Below are 16107 nucleotides of genomic sequence, written 5' to 3'. Positions count from 1 at the left end.
CGAAAAAACTTATCATATCAAGACTCAAACCTACTAAAAAGAGAAAACAATAGAAATAACAAAGCAAACAACAAAGCCATCCTCTTGCTGTCAAAGGCAACTAAACCATCCTCCTGTCAAAGGCAACTAAAAGGCAGAGGCAAAAAAAAAAAGATAAAATAGAAAACAATCTCTATCCTACCCGAAGGCAAGGGAAAGAAAAACACCACAGGAGACCACTAATAGGAACAAAGGCTGCAAACCTTGGAAATAGACTAAAATGGGCCAAATGAGAAAGGAAGTGATGAAACGGTGGCGCATGGGCTAATTCATTTCAGCCGATTGAGGGGAACAGCCTATGAGTTTATATCGTTGTCATTACTCATTTGTGAAAGAGCCCGTCTTATGACCTCTTTGCCCGAAATCTCTAAGCGTAGTGAACCCTAACGAGCCGGAACAAACTGCTCAAACCCAAGGGAGCGCAACTTCCAGGTGCTTGAAACCCAATGCCACCATCATCCTCCACAGCCGCGCGCACCGCCGAATACAATGATGACCACTCGCCTCCCTCATCCGATTCGCCGGCGGAGATCTCCGATTCAGACCTTGATAACCGCGAACAAGAGGAGCCTGAAATAGAAGTGGAGGAACAAGAAGAAGTCCATAACGGTAATGTTGATGAAGAAGACATGGAAGAGGAAGAAGAATACGAAGAGATTGAAGTAGAAGAGGAAGAAGAGATAGAAGAAGAAATTGAAGTGGAAGAAGAAGAAGAAGAAGAAGAAGAAGAAGAAGAAGAAGAAGAAGAAGAAGAAGAAGAAGAAGAAGAAGTAGTAGAAGTAGAAGAAGAAGAAGAAGAAGAAGAAGAAGATGATGATGATGATGATGATGATAAGTTAGATTCATCAAAGGAATCTAATGTCGAACTCAACGGTTAGTTCCTTTCTAAGTTTGATTTGGTATTTTTCCCAGCAAATTGCTTTGTGTTGTGACGTTGTTGTTGCTTTCCTTAGTGCTATTTTTTGTGATGTTGTTTGGAAACATTGTTGGATTGAGAGATAGAGATGATTGATGGTTATCTGATATCAAATCTATGCTCTTTTTATATGGAACTATGTAATTAGGATCTGGTTGCCCGGTCTTTCACTTGATGAAACAAGTACTAGAAATTAATAAGTCAAAAGGTACAGTTTGGTCCGCAATACTTCTGAGGAGTGTGCCAAGTGATCGAGATTCATTGACATTTGCTATATTTTAGATTTTACTGGGATGATTCTAGGTTTTCTTGCATTTGGGAAATTATTGTTCTCCTTGAATTTGAATGGTTTTGAGGGAGGAAGTGTGAACCTTGCTTTATGGTGGAAATCTTTTTGGTGATTGGCATCGGCAAAACCACAACTCTCCTTAATTGCTTTTATAAGAGGAAATATAACATAGTACTCTAAATCGCGGTATGCTAAGGAATGAAATATAGGATACATAGAGGGTAGGCTTAATAGGTATGCTAATTGGACTAGTGGTACGTTTAGTTGGTGTCCCAATTTAATTTGGGGCATGTACATTATGTTTATGCAATATAATATAATGTTTACATAATTAAATGTATGTTAGCTAATAATATTTACATTTTTTGAGAATATTTTAAAGTTTAACTAATAAAATAGTAATTTATACACTCAAGTTAACATTGTCGCCTATTCTACTAACATTTAAATCTATTATTTGTATCTCACTTAAATTGTTTTAAAATGTACTTTCCTCTTTTTACTTTTCCTTTGTTATAGCCCTTTCATCTTTTTATTTCTTGTTGGAATCTCTATTTTGGTGTCTCAAATCGCGTCTCCCAATGATTTGGGACGCAAAAGTACTGCATTTCAGTATGAAGTATCCGGAACACAGTTCACAGGAGAGTTGAGAGAGTCCGGTAACTATGAAATATAACTGCCCTTGATGTTGTTACATTGTTCTACATGTGAAATATAACCGTCCTTGGTGTTGAAATATAATCGTATTTATTTGTGTGTTACAGTAGAATATAACCGTCCTTGATGTTGTTACATTTTTCTACATGTGAAATATAACTGTCCTTGATGTTGAAATATAATGGTATTTGTGTATGTTACATTGTTCTACTTTGCAAGTTTAGTGTTTACGTTAGATTGTGAATGTTGCTGCTGCTTAATTTCAGATGGGAATGATAATTTCACCCTTTTCTCTAAATGAGGAATTACATCACTTTTTAATCAACCTTGATAATTATTTAAGGAACATATTTGAACATTATAATTTGAAGGTTGATGCTGCTTTTATGAAACAATTATTTGAAAAAGTCATAATACCTGTTTCTTGAAATTCCTGGACCACCTATTTTTGTTTTATTGTTAAAAGTTCTCCTAAAGAAAGGAAAATGAAGTTGCTCGATAAGCACTGAGGATAGTCTACTAATTAGTTGTGTAGATGCTGGCACCATAGTTGTCAAATTGAGATTCAAATCAAGAATCAAAATCTTCATTTTATGAATCAAGAATTGAGAATCAGATTGAATCATAAGATTCATTAAAAATTTCTAAAAACTAATTAAAAATAATATCTACTCTGAAAATGAGTAAAAGGAAATCTTATAATGACGTGTTTTGGTAAATATATAATTGTCATTTGTATAATTAAAAATATTCTTTATAATAGGATAGCCTTTGTTATCTAATAGTTTTATATTATAAATTATGAACTCTGAAATTGTAAACAATAGTTATTATTATACATATGCTGAAACTCTCATTTAAATTTAATCAAGTAATTATTTAGTAAAACGAGATAGCAGATTTTAATATTAATAAATAAATTGTCATAACATGACAACTATAATTAGTTAAGTAAATTAACTAAACAGAAAAAAGGAAAGAAAGAAGAGGGAGAGAGAAAAGAATGGGTGGTAGAAGAAAAATAGTTAAGGAAAGGTTTTATGTGCATTTTTTTCATGGTAAAAATGAATGAGATTTTGAATTGTAAAAAATTATAAGGTCTGAATTCGTAAATAATTGATTGAATGTGGTGAAGGCTCGATCGATTCATATTAATTCACTTGATTTGCTATTAATTCTTTCAATTTAGTCACAACTTAGGTGAATTTGTAATTTACCCTATATGTTTGAATCGCTAGCATGCAGAATCGAATCGAGAATCATAAGATTCTAATCAAGAATCATAAGATTGAGGTACATTTAAGATTCGCTTTATAGATTCGAATCGATTTGTTGAAAAAATTGATTCGAATCGAAAGATTCTGATAACAGTGGCTGCCCTATAGTATAGGGTGAGCTAAGTCTGATCCTTAAGAGTAGGTGCTTCATATGAAAGTTTTTAGGCTTAGAACTGTGAATAAGCTGTGCTGAGTTGGCCAAGGGTAGTCTTAATTCATTTTAATCAATTTGGGTAAGCACATGCGTTTTCTGAGGTTGATTAGAATTAATATTTTAGGCATGAGATTAGCCTGATGCTCATTTTGAGTTTTGAGTTGAGCTTGGCTATTCCTGTCTCCAAAACTTGTATAGTTGAATCTGGCAGCCATCTTGAAATTTTAGATCTGCGTAGGAAATCCATGGGCAAATTTTTTGGGCTGAATAGATTGGGTTTCAGAATAGGATTTTCCAATCAACTGTCCTATGAAGGTGAAGGGTTGGACAAAATTTCATGATATAGCACCCTGCCCCCAACATCATGATTGGGAGGAGCTACACTATAAATTTGTCTTTTCATGTGTGTGCTCATTTTTGTGTGTGTTGATATGTACATGAAGAATGAGAGATACGACTTCAAATAGAAAAGAAGGAAAAAGATTAACGCAGGCAAGAGGCAGCATTAGCTTTTGAGATTGAGACATCTTTTAGTAAAGTGCAGTTGTAAAAAAAATTGAGATATACAATCCAGTAGGCAGTACCCCAAAGTCCTAGACAAGCTAATGACCCATCCTTAAGGCTAAAAGCAACATTTCATAAAAAAGTGAACTATTTCCCAACTTGGCCTTTGTAGGAATGACATTATTTGAGAGATTTGATAATGTATCTCCTTTGATGCCAAACATGCAGGAATTGTTTTCCAAGAGAGAATGCAATTTCCTCCAATACTGGCTTTGAAATGGTGAATTTGCTCCCTGCTATCATTCATTTTCTTAATTTTGGTTGGAAAATCACGAGCTTATATTTCATTCTATAGTTTTGTTATTGTTACGTGGTTAGATTTGGCATAATCATCTTGTCACGTTACCGGCCCTTGACCTGTATTGCATTATGAGGGTCTTGTGAGTTTATGAGACCATCACAATGAGGTAGACTTCTCATTTATGCTTCACTCTGCAATTGTTGATAAATGCAACCTTGCAAGCTCTTTTTTCCCCTTTTAGCAAGAACCACTTGGAGAGCTGATTTTGTGTTCCGTTTACTAATTAAGGGTTTGTTTACTTGTGGAAACAATTTTTTCTTTTATTTTCTAAGAAAACTCTAGTTTTATTCTCCAAGATACCTCTAGCTTTCATATTACAAGAAAACTCTAGTTTTCATTTTCCATAGAAAATAAGGAAAAACATGGAAAATGTATTTACCTGTCAATAATAAAAAGTATTCTAATTCAAAAAATAAAAAACCATTCATATATTTTATAATTTAAAAAAATCCATTATGATGTATATTGAGAACTTATTTTACCATTAATTTTTTAAATTTGTTATTCATTTGTTTTATAATTATATGATTAATTTTTTTATTATTGTAAATAAAAATTTAAATAAATTATTTTATGTTAATTATAAAACAAGTTGTATCATAATTTTGAATGTAGAAAGATCTTTGTTTTCACTTTGAAAAGAGTTGTAAAACAGAATTTTTGTTAAAAAGAAAAATAATGGAAAGCAAATTAAAGTTGTTTTCCAAATTTTAGGACCTTTTTACTTATGAAAAATAGTTTTTGTTTTCTATTTCTCATTTTTTAAGAATATTCTAGTTTTCATTTTCTATGGAAGATAAGGAAAAAAAGGAAGACTTGTCAATAATAGAAAATAACTTTCTAATTTAAAAAATTAAAATATTGTTCATATATTTTCATAATTAAAAGTAAATCGTTATAAAATATATTTAAAATTTTTGTTATGAAATATATTTAAAATTTACTTCTAAATCTTTTAATGTGTTATTTATTTATTTATTTTATAATAATATAATTATCTTTTTCAATTTAAATAATTATTTTGCTCAATAACTTATCAATTTTAGTTATCAAAAGGTGATAGTATAATTTTGGATATAGATAGTATAATTTTGGATATAGAAGTCATTATTTTTCATTTGAAAAAGATTTAAAAAGCAAAACTTGTATTATAAAATGAAATAGGAGAAAAAAACTTAAGGCCGTTTTGCAAATCTTAGTTATATTTTGAAAAAAATTTCCAAATATGTACACAAAACTTTGTATCTTAGCTTTTTTGTGAATACTTTTTCAGAAAATTGCTACAGTTTTCCTCGAGTAAATAAGCCCTTAGTGAAGTTTTGGAATTCAGTTTTTCAGTTCTCCATTATCAAAAGTTAGCACATATGCCTACAAAATTCTGTTTTTAATTTTTCATAGAGAACTTCTCTAGAAAATTACTACTGTTTTCAACAAATGAATAGGCCTAAATCTCCCAGGATCTGTTTTGAGGGCCTCATAGCAGACATGTTTTCTAGGGAAATTGGTATTGCTTCATTTCTTGATTTAGTTCTTCTTCCATGTAGATGTTGGTCAACATAAGGAGGTTGAGGGGCAGTTGGTATTATCTTCCACGTTGGGAAGGTCTGAGTTGGGACTGCAATCTAATTCCCACATACAAGACAGCATCAGTAATCCCAAACTTTCTGGTCCTTTGGATGAATCATTGACATTTCAGGAAAAAGTGCATGTGAACTATGAGGATTCTGAGTGTTGTAAATCAGGAGACTGTTTGTTAACCACTGGGGGGAATGAAAGTCAACAGTTTGCAGTTGAGAAAGATGTTGAGGCCTTTGTGAAGAAAAACTCACAAGAACTCAGCAAACACAATGGTGACTGCAAGGTTCATTTATGCAATGATAAATCTATATCTGATGAGACCACCAGTCCTAGTATTGCAAGAAATGAGGTGTCCAATGCCTTAGCTATAAAAGACTGCTTAAGTATGGATACTAATGGTATTCTGGATTCTGAGGTAGAAGTTAAGCCAATGGAAATGCAGCCGGAGGATAAAGAGCAAACAGCATCAAGGTGTGTTGATACTGGCTGGATATTTCTTTAATTTCACTTTCACATCACTGGACCTGTTGCGTTTCACTACCTAATATCTGTTTTTATTCTTTGAAACATTTCTGCATTTGCTGAGTGCTACCTACCAATTCCTTATTCCTGCTAACCATTAGGTTTTCCAGAGTGGTCACTTCAGAGATAAGGGCTCAAAGTCCATCCCCTTCTGCTGAATTTAAGGATTGGAACAAACGCCCAGCAGTTATCTGCAACTTTTTTGCTAAAGGATGGTGCATTAGAGGTAGTTCCTGTAGGTTCCTTCATATTAATAATAAAGCAGATAATGCTAAAGAACAGCTGGAGGGAGATGCAGCTGTTTCGCATTTATCAAAAGGAGACCAGTTTGATGAAGGTATATAATATTCCTTGTGGTGTAAATGTTGAGGAACATTCTCTATGATATTTATAATGTACACCTTGCACCTTCTCCTGTCACAGGTTTGAAAAACATAATGGAAAAACCAAAGTTGTCTGGTTTTCCTGACTTAGTAGCTTCATCAATAGGAAATGGTTCTGCCTTTCCTAGTCGTTTCTCTTCAGAAAAAATCTTGCCATTTGAAAATGGAGAAAGCCAATTATTTCATCAGTTGGATGAACAACAAAAATCTTCATCACTTCCAAGAGAGGACTTGTCCCGAGGAGTCCACCTCCACCCTGACACCCAGCAATTTCCTTCATCAAAAGGTGATCTTGGGGTTTCTTCCTCCTTAAAGGATTTAGGAAAGGAGAATCTTAGACAAAGTTGGCCTGCTTCTGATTATGGACGCTATGCCTCTGCAATTAATAGAGGCAGCTCTCCTTCATTCCAGAGCAGATTGCTTCCTGAACATCAATGTTCTTCAAGTGGAGTGGCTGTAACGTCAAGCAATCACCGCGGATGGAATTCCTCTTCTTATTTGAGTAGTCTGGACAATCAAGCATGTATTAGAGGTCAATATGTGCATGGTTCATATCTGGACAGTTCTTTTTCAGGTAGTAGTATGTTGCCATCTCACCAGATCTCAGCTTGGAAAGGACCATCATTTTCTTTGACTTCCTCCATGAATATAAGTCCTCTTGGTTCTCAAAAGCTGCTGGGGAATGATAGAGACTTTTGTGCTTCTAGATCATCTCCAATACTGCAAACTGCTTCCCCTCGCTCTGGTTCAGAGCTAGAGAATGTGCCCCTAACCAGTGTATCTAAGGATCCCTTGTGCTATACAGAACATAAAGCAAAAATTTTCTCAAATGACTGGGAACCATCTATACCTTTTCGGCCATCCTTTTTTATCACTCACACAATGACATCATCTCCAGGAAGCCAGTATGATCCTCTTCGTGATAGCATTGACTTGCCCACTGCAGGATACAAACTTCCCTTTAAGTTTTCTTTTGTTAGTCAAGTAACATCCAACCTTAATTCATCACATCTACCAACATATGGCAACTCAGTGAGTCAGATCCTTGGACCAGAATGTGATAATGACAAAAGTACTGTATCTTCTCATAGTAGATTCCATGAAAATGTGTTGGGCCAGAATTGCTTTACACCTGGAAAAGTGGTAGGGGGAACTTCTGCAGTCAATGTGCAAAAAGAGACCAAGCCCAAGGAGGAAAATACTTCAAGCAGTAGCCATCTCAATAATGTACCAAATAAACGCAAAATTGATATTGACTGTGATTCTAGGCAAACAAATGACGGGCCAAGACGCAAAAAAGACTTAAAGGTAGATAGGGTTAGGCAAAAGAATGAAATGGATGTTGAGCAAAAGACAGATGGAGAATCCAGAACTTTGAGGCATTTTCGTGCTGCTCTTGTTGATTTTGTTAAAGAATTGTTGAGACCGACTTGGCGTGAGGGTCATCTCAGCAAGGATGCACATAACAAAATAGTTAAGAAGACAGTTGAGAAGGTTCTTTGCACCTTGCAGCCTCATCAAATTCCAACTACAATCGAATCAATTAAGCAATATCTTTCTTCTTGCCAACCTAAAATTGCAAAGCTTATTGAGGTGAGCACCTTAGTTTTATCTACAATATGCATTTGGGGAAAGGAGAAATTTTTAGATTTGAAACTTCTTCGTGCTTGGCATTTGATGGTTGCTTCTTTCATTTGCAGGGATATTGTACAAAGTATGGGAAATCTTGACATGCCAAGCCAAGTCCTTTCTGTTGCTTTTGTACAGTTTCTTATACATTCTAGTAATTAAGAAAATCAACAGTATGTATGAGGATTATTTGACATAATTAAAACTCAACTTTTTTTTTTTTTCAAATTCGTCTTGTGTTTTAGTATATTTCACTTAGGCCTCTTTGGTCCATTGGAATGTGTCTATGTTCTTTTAGATACACATGGGATTGAAAATATTAAGGTTAGAGGTATGTAATAGGTTGGTTCGGTTTCGAACAAAAACAATGAAAACCAAAGTGCAAGTTTTTCAAAGACAGAACCATATTGAAGTAATAAGTAAACCAAAGAACCGATAAAAAGTCGGTTCAATTTGGCTTGGAATCAATCTATTCAAGATTTCAGCACTCTCCATCTCCTACCTGACAATACAAAGAAAGCTTCTCTCAACTTGTGTTCAAACCAAGTTACCAACAATGTAAATTGAAATACATAAATTATAGAGGTGAGGAAGCTTTCGCCAACAAAATAGATTAAATACCTTGACATGGTTATATTCGTATCAACAACAACAGTTGACAAAATTACTCAAATTTTACCCAAACAGAAAGTAGAATCAACATAATTAACCAAATCTAGCAATTCTCAATCAAAACAACATAAACGAGATTGATACAATATCTTAGAAATGTCAACATTTTGAGAAATTTAGACCTTCGAAATCTCATCAAACATTGATGATGCGACTTGGTGAGGCAATTGAGCTACATGCAACAACATAGAGATCCAGATCCAGTTGCATGACAAAGGACGGCTGCAACAATAAAGGCTGTAATATTACGGTCTATTGCTATGCAAATTTTTCAAACGAACTGCAAAGTTCATGAAATGAAGAAATGTTTAATAATATGAATGCAATTAAATACACAGATTTAATATCTTTTATATCTATCATCGTTAGACATCATTAGCAATAATCAACTTAAAGCTAAAATAATAATTTAGGCAGCAAGAAGTGCTCAAAACACTTTAAATGGCAAGGTTATTTCTTCAATATTATAAATTTAATAATAAAAACTTGGCATCAAACATAATTTTCCTCAATAAATAAGTAAAACACACCAAAACAAAGATAAATAACTTAGATGTGTATAATTAGAAAGACGGTTGCGAATCTTAGCTCAAGAGAGAAGAAGTGAAGTTTTGGTGATAGATAGTTAACTTTTATGGAAATTTGAGAGAGGAAATGAGACACAACAGCTTAAAACTTCCCAAACTTTAAAAAAAATGAGAGTTGTTGCTTCCATCGAGTTTTGAGAAAAGGTTAGATAATGGTCCCTTACCGTTACTTAATGGTAAATAATGGCTGTTATTGTTATAACGACCATTATAGGAACAAAATTTTCTTTTCCCTTAAATAATGGGAGTAACAGTAACAGTAATGTGAGGGCCAGAAACCTATAAATAACAGTTGCTATGCAATGTAACATTCTTTTTTTAAGACCATGCTCCTATGGTGCTACACCAACTTTGTGGAGGAATCAATTATGCCTGGAGGGTGGATGTGATGGTCCATGGGTCATTGGCTTTGTTTATGGAGGAGGATGGACATGGATGAGGTGGATGTGGGATAGAGGAGAGGTTGAAGAAGAGGTAAGAGAAACAACTCTTAGCTCTGTGAAAGAAATGGAAGACAAGTTACAAATGAATGAAAGCATGTTTTTATAGACATGGATAAAATGACACAGCTTTTGGGTGCACATATAGACTCGGTTAGTTCAGTTTTTGCAGTTTTCAAATCTTAATAAACAAAAAACTGAAATTCCCTTTAATTATTAATCAAAACTGAGTTAAATTATCTGAAAAATCGAACAGAAAAACTGAATTAGATTGGTTCGGTTTATTGGGTAAAACCAATGTGTTTTCACCCCTATTTGAGGTTATAATTGGATATGATTTATCAATTTGGAACACTTTTTCAAGAACGGTGAACGAGTTGCAAATATTTGTGAACTAGTTAATGGAAGGCAGCAGAGTGATCTTGTCATTTGGCAGTTTTTACTTTTGTGCTTAATTGTTTTGCACTTCTGCCATTATATTTGACACTCAGTGTTTTTATCTTTTTTTTGTCTTTTTTGTGTAAATGCTGGTTTATCATATTTTGTTGTGGTTTTCAGATGCCTGTGTTATTGCATGTTGTTTTTCTACTATGCTGTCAAATATATGGAGATTTTTTGTGGAGTGAGGTGCTTAACTTATTTTGCTTATGACATCCCTTTATGTATGAAATTATTGTTGATAGCATGTACTAGGCAAATTTTGCATGATATCCTTTGGATAGTTCTGAGAGCTACCACTGCATCTTTCAACTGTGAAGTGCTAATTGATGTGCCTTGCTCTATTGTAGTTCATAATTTAATCCTAGTAGAATACCAGAATCTCAACCATGAAGTATTGGACCGGGCTCTATGGTGAAGCAGGAAGTGACTGTTTCAGTGGAGAAATCGTAATTCTTATGGATGGAGCAAGGCAGAGAATATACTCCATGTTCATTTGGTGGGAAGCTGTTTGGAAGAAACTCACTGCCTAGTGCCTAGAGAAGAAACATAAGGTATGGTGGGGACACAAATTGAAAGAATGGGGATATTCATAATTATATACCAAATATTTTGTAAACTTGATTTCATTGAGGAATATAGATGGTCTTTAGAGCCTTATTTCTCTTCTGTTCTCAGCTCCAACCTGTGATTGGTTCAGGTTTTCTTCTCCACATGCTTTATCTGAAATCTATCACTAAACAACCAGACTACAAGGTTATAAGATACAGAACCTGTGTGCACTAGGTTGCATCCATATTTGTTTGTCCCAAAGGAAAAAAAAAGAAAAAGAAGAGATGCAAGATGATAAAACTACAAGTAGGAAAGAAGAGGTTTACATCACTGGAACAAGTGTAAATCAAGAACAGAATTTAAGTCAAAAGAATGAATTTAATTTTTGTTTATTCTGATTTGTAGCAGTGTCTAATGCTCTAATACTCGGACTCTTTATTTTACCATAGCGTACCCTTGTCGACATAACACTTTATAGGATAAGACATGGAATGTATCCGATACTTTTTTGAGTGACATATTCATAAATAGTTTAGAGCATTCTTTTCTCTCAGGATGAAGAGCATGTATTTAGATAAAAAAAGTTATTTGGTTGAATTTCGAATGATGTATTTGGTTGTATTTGATAATTTATTTAGACTATTAACTATTCCTAGATAATTTTATTTTTCTTTGTTCTAGTTTATTTTATCTCACATTACGTATGCAAGCATCCATGTCTAAACTTAGATCCATATGTCCGTATTTTTTATTCAGAAAGTTGACAAGTCAGACACAGGGATATGCACCCATTTCTGACTCCTGAATCCGAGTGCAAGTAACATAGGTCTAATGATGCTTCCTTGGACCTTTCTAATGGTGAAGTGCTTTTGTTAAAGATTTAGAGTCTTAGGCTGTGCCTAATTATGCATATTTGACATTCAGGTGCACATATTGGAAAACTGAACTGGTGCAAAATGAGGGAAATCAAGATGTGGAATTTTTTAGCAGTCGAGTGTTTTTCTGATTATATTGTTGTAACAAATGTAGGTTATTACTAATTTAATCTTTAGAGGGTGTCATCAGTAAGCTCTGATTGTGCTTCAGCCCATGTGACAAAGAAAAACAATTATGGAGGTTTATTGAATTATGCTTACTGTAACTAATAGCTTGAGCAGAATTGAAGCCTTCCACAAGTGAACAATTGGAAACTCAATTAGTCAATTTAGAAAAATTGGAAAGAAGAATTTTTGTTTAATGTGACTTGAAAGTTTCTTCTGGAACATTATGTGCTTTAATACTTGGCTTGAGCATGACATTCCCTGCATGGGGAGACAAACGACTGAACTATTTTCTGGTCCAATCACATATTTGTATGCTCCTCTTGGTTTCTGTCTTTATGATTAGGGTTGTCAGAGACCTTTGTGTTATTATGTTTGCCCTAGATCAATCTCTTGTTATTGCTATGAGTTGCACATTTGGAGCCAGGCTTATGTTTCAGTTGCCTAGATTGACACAGACGTTTGTAGTTGCAGCTGTTCACTGGAGATTGAAATATCAGCTGGGCACAGATCTTGATAGATAAGCCTGTAAAGAAGGGTGATTCGCATGAATAGCTATCTGCAGCAACATCCATGGAATTCTTGTTTTGCAATTGGAGGTGGGTTGCCATTTAGTTGAGAACTTGATTTCTAGAACCTGCAGCTTTATACAAAGGTATAGCTGGATGTGGAGTAGCGACTGTCCCCTAACGTTTGTTTTTCCATGATGTTCATATCGCTTCCGTGCTTTTCTATTTAATGTTCGATTAAAGGGAAAGCGTGAAAAACTTCTGGTTCTGGATTTATTTTCTTGTTCTTTTTTGGCAGGATCCTTGGTTTCCTAGAGTCGGACAAAATCAAAGCTTCTTGAAAGGTATCTATATATTTCACCCTTCTTTCAGATATTAATTATTAGTAGGATGTGAGGGGATCCTTTATATTCACATTGTGCATTCAAGATAAATAATTTTGAATTGCTCCTAATAAAGTCGGATCCTGATTGATTGAAGGAGAAAAAGCTTCCATCTCCTAATAAAGTCGAATCCTGATCGATTGAAGGAGATAAAGCTTCCATTCTTACTAATTGGATTGGTTCTATTGGATAGTAATTAAGCGAACTGTTCAGCCCGATACCAAAGTTGGAAAAAAGTTGACCATTTTTGTTAGTAAGAAAGATGAATGAAAATTGTTGACGGTGCTTCCGAGTAGCTAGAGCCTCTTCTTCTTCTTCTTCTCCTTCTTCTTTTTTTTTTTTTTTTAATTAACTTAAATAGCTAATTAATGTTAATGGCCGAAAGATACTCGCCAGGAGACAACTTAGTACGAAGAGAATCTGTAGTTCAAATAAAAATAAAAGGACTTGAGTCACAATTATGTCTGTTAATGGCGCCCAACCGTTTCTCATGGGCCAAGAGCAAGATCGCTAAGCTGGGCCTGATTAGGCTTATCTTTACTAGTTGAAATCTGCCCATGACAATTTAGGTTAGTTTTCATATGTAAATACATATCATTTATCAAATCACGGACGATTTTTCCTTCTCTGCTTGTAATTTGTGGAGAAAAGAAAGAACATGCTCAAAATGTGATCCCCATTCAAAGATTATCACATTACATTTTATTCTAGGAGCGATCGACTTGCTGGAACATACATTCCTTGGAAACCAATAAAAGATATCAGCCCAAGAAAAAGAAATTTTGTTAAAATTGGGACCCATGTCTGTTGAAGTGCTGATAATCTCACCGTCCGCCATTCCAAAAAAACAAAATCTCATCGTCCGGACATACGGGCACTGTACAGTAGTCAAGCCCAGCACCCACAGAAACAAAATCCCATTATTAACAAATCAGTAGGCCCCACGTTACGCCATCAAATCCCATAAATCATAATAATTTTCCACACTGATGGAAGTTGGAACCCACATCTGTCCATGGAATAGGACAAACAATTACACTTGTCCAGCAAACCACCCATCAGTTCATAACCAGATACTATTATTTTACCCGGTCTTCAACTCTTCCTCATCCTTATCCATATCTTTTATTCTATGTCCACTTGCCACTTTTCTTATTTCCACTCCCCCCCCCCCCCCCCCCCCGACTCATTCCTAGTAATTTTACATGGACTATTATTATTCCCTCTGTCAAATTATCTATCATTTTAAAAATTTTAAATTAATATTAATTCTTTAAATAAATTATTATAATTTTTTAAATTAAAATTATTAATTACTTTTATTAATTTAAATGAATAAGTCTTAAATCGCATGTATTATAGAACGATAATATTTGAGGATGTATAAGTGAATAATTTCCATTATTCCATCAATCCTTTATTTTGTTATTATACCCGAGAAAATCGTGCCTGGAAGTAGGAAAATCCTGTCTGGAAACTTCCCATCAATAATAGATATTTGAGACCCGCTCTCATACTCTCTATATAATCTGGTCCAGGCACCTTACTGAAACCCTCACTCAGGCCTCAGCAAGCTAAAAAAGGAGGAAGAAAGATGTTGCTCGACAAGATGTGGGATGACGTCGTTGCCGGGCCTCAGCCCGATCGTGGCCTTGGCAAGCTCAGAAAGATCAGCACCAAGCCCCTGACCATAGGTATCACTAGAGCTGACAAAACCCAAGTCTTTAACCATCAATTAGAAGTAAATAGTTTATCTTGTATTCATGGATGATATTTTCCTTTGATTTCTGTAGGTGGGGGAGGAGAGACGAGCAAGTTCCAGAGGTCCATATCCATGCCAGCAAGTCCTGGGACACCTACCACACCGGTGACGCCCACAACTCCGGCTTCGGTTCGCAAGGACAACGTATGGAGGAGCGTTTTCCACCCTGGTAGCAACCTTGCCACTAAGGGTCTCGGTGCTCAGCTCTTCGACAAGCCACAGCCTAACTCCCCCACTGTCTATGACTGGTATATAAATTGATCCTCCATAGTTTCATATCAGCTTTCAGAGCTATGCATGTTTGGTTAACCTGGATGGGAAAAAAAAAGAGGTGGATGGGTTCTTGACTTCTTTTTCTTTTTAGTTTTTCTTTTCTCTTTGCTTTTCTTTGCAAGCACACACGAGATGAGAAGGATCTTTGGCTCTGTACTATACATCTCGAGATATTTTCAGGTGTTATAGTGGCGCATGGGAATAGATCTTCATCTTCTTTTTGCATGCATGCGAGTCTCGAGTGTCTGGTATTTTTGTCGAACGCTAATTTGTGCTTCAGTGGATTCAAGCCTTTAGATCTATTTACTTTTCTCATCAGATGGCAAAGATCTACAATTCTAGAATTTCATTTTCCAACCCTGACTATTTGGTTTTGATTTTAAAATGAGGTGGGTTGCATGTGATCATTGCAGGCTTTACAGTGGAGAAACCAGAAGCAAGCATCGCTGAGGTGTCGGTCAACTAGGGTTGCCATGTAAATATTGTCGTTTTGTTTCCCTATCTGCACTGCATCTTTGTCGTTTTAATGGTTGCTGTGAGTAGTGACTAGTGAGTGCTTTCTATGGCTACTAGCTGACTAGAAGTATCCGAGCGTTTGTGAGTAAATTGCTTAAGTGTGGAATGTTATCACGGCTGATTGATGTTCGCAAGTCGAGATCTGCCGTGGACGGTGGCGATGGATCTACTCTTATTATTGACATAAATAAATAGTTTATTATGTATTTGTAAATTTTTTTATTGGGCTTCATCTATATCCATTTGTTATTATCAGTAATGTAAAAGCTTGTGTAGCTTAGTGATTATCCAAGTTTATGCTTTGATTAATTACTTGATTAAAGTTTAAGGGACATAGGATATGAGAGGATATGAGGCCCCACATTTTAATGATATTTAGGGGACATGGGGGAAAGGAAGTGGTCCCATAATGGATAAGAAGAGAGAACAGCCACAGGCGATGACTTTTCAAAACCCAGGATTTTTTTTTAAAAAATGGATCCTCTCTGATTGAGGACGAAACAGAGGGCGCAAACGGAAAATGAATTAAATTAAATTAATTCTTGAATATGAAGTACAGAGGTCGAGTAGAATTGGTAGAATTGTTGGTTTACCCAATACAATTTAAATAATAACAATCAAGTTTA

The 16107-nt window shown here is 35.0% G+C and overlaps 2 protein-coding genes across 9 annotated transcripts; both read left to right on the top strand.

Moving 5' to 3' along the window:
• The first annotated feature begins 241 nt into the window (after window positions 1–241).
• On the top strand, window positions 242–13769 carry LOC110603718 (protein FRIGIDA-ESSENTIAL 1). Of its 8 annotated transcripts, none has more exons than XR_006349006.1 (9): window positions 244–912; window positions 5742–6246; window positions 6399–6634; window positions 6721–8273; window positions 8381–8482; window positions 10797–11000; window positions 12513–12637; window positions 12846–12891; window positions 13028–13769. XR_006349006.1 is itself a non-coding variant. In XM_021741588.2 (5 exons), the coding sequence occupies exons 1-5, from the start codon at window positions 486–488 to the stop codon at window positions 8408–8410; spliced, it is 2751 nt and encodes a 916-aa protein (XP_021597280.1). In that variant the 5' UTR covers window positions 244–485; the 3' UTR covers window positions 8411–8531. The 8 variants fall into 8 exon arrangements, 1 of the variants encoding a protein (XP_021597280.1); XR_006349004.1 differs by having other exon boundaries at window positions 12513–12693; XR_006349005.1 differs by having other exon boundaries at window positions 243–912; window positions 8381–8441; window positions 12513–12891.
• A 697-nt stretch (window positions 13770–14466) lies between these two features.
• LOC110603719 (auxin-repressed 12.5 kDa protein) lies at window positions 14467–15790 on the top strand. The gene is made up of 3 exons (XM_021741594.2): window positions 14467–14624; window positions 14724–14940; window positions 15379–15790. The coding sequence occupies exons 1-3, from the start codon at window positions 14525–14527 to the stop codon at window positions 15413–15415; spliced, it is 354 nt and encodes a 117-aa protein (XP_021597286.1). The 5' UTR covers window positions 14467–14524; the 3' UTR covers window positions 15416–15790.
• Window positions 15791–16107: the final 317 nt, after the last annotated feature.

The sequence above is a fragment of the Manihot esculenta genome, chromosome 16, assembly GCF_001659605.2.
Source record: "Manihot esculenta cultivar AM560-2 chromosome 16, M.esculenta_v8, whole genome shotgun sequence".
NCBI classification, from domain to species: domain Eukaryota; kingdom Viridiplantae; phylum Streptophyta; class Magnoliopsida; order Malpighiales; family Euphorbiaceae; genus Manihot; species Manihot esculenta.
Note: the sequence above shows the minus strand (reverse complement) of the source record. Positions and strands in the feature narration are given on the sequence as shown.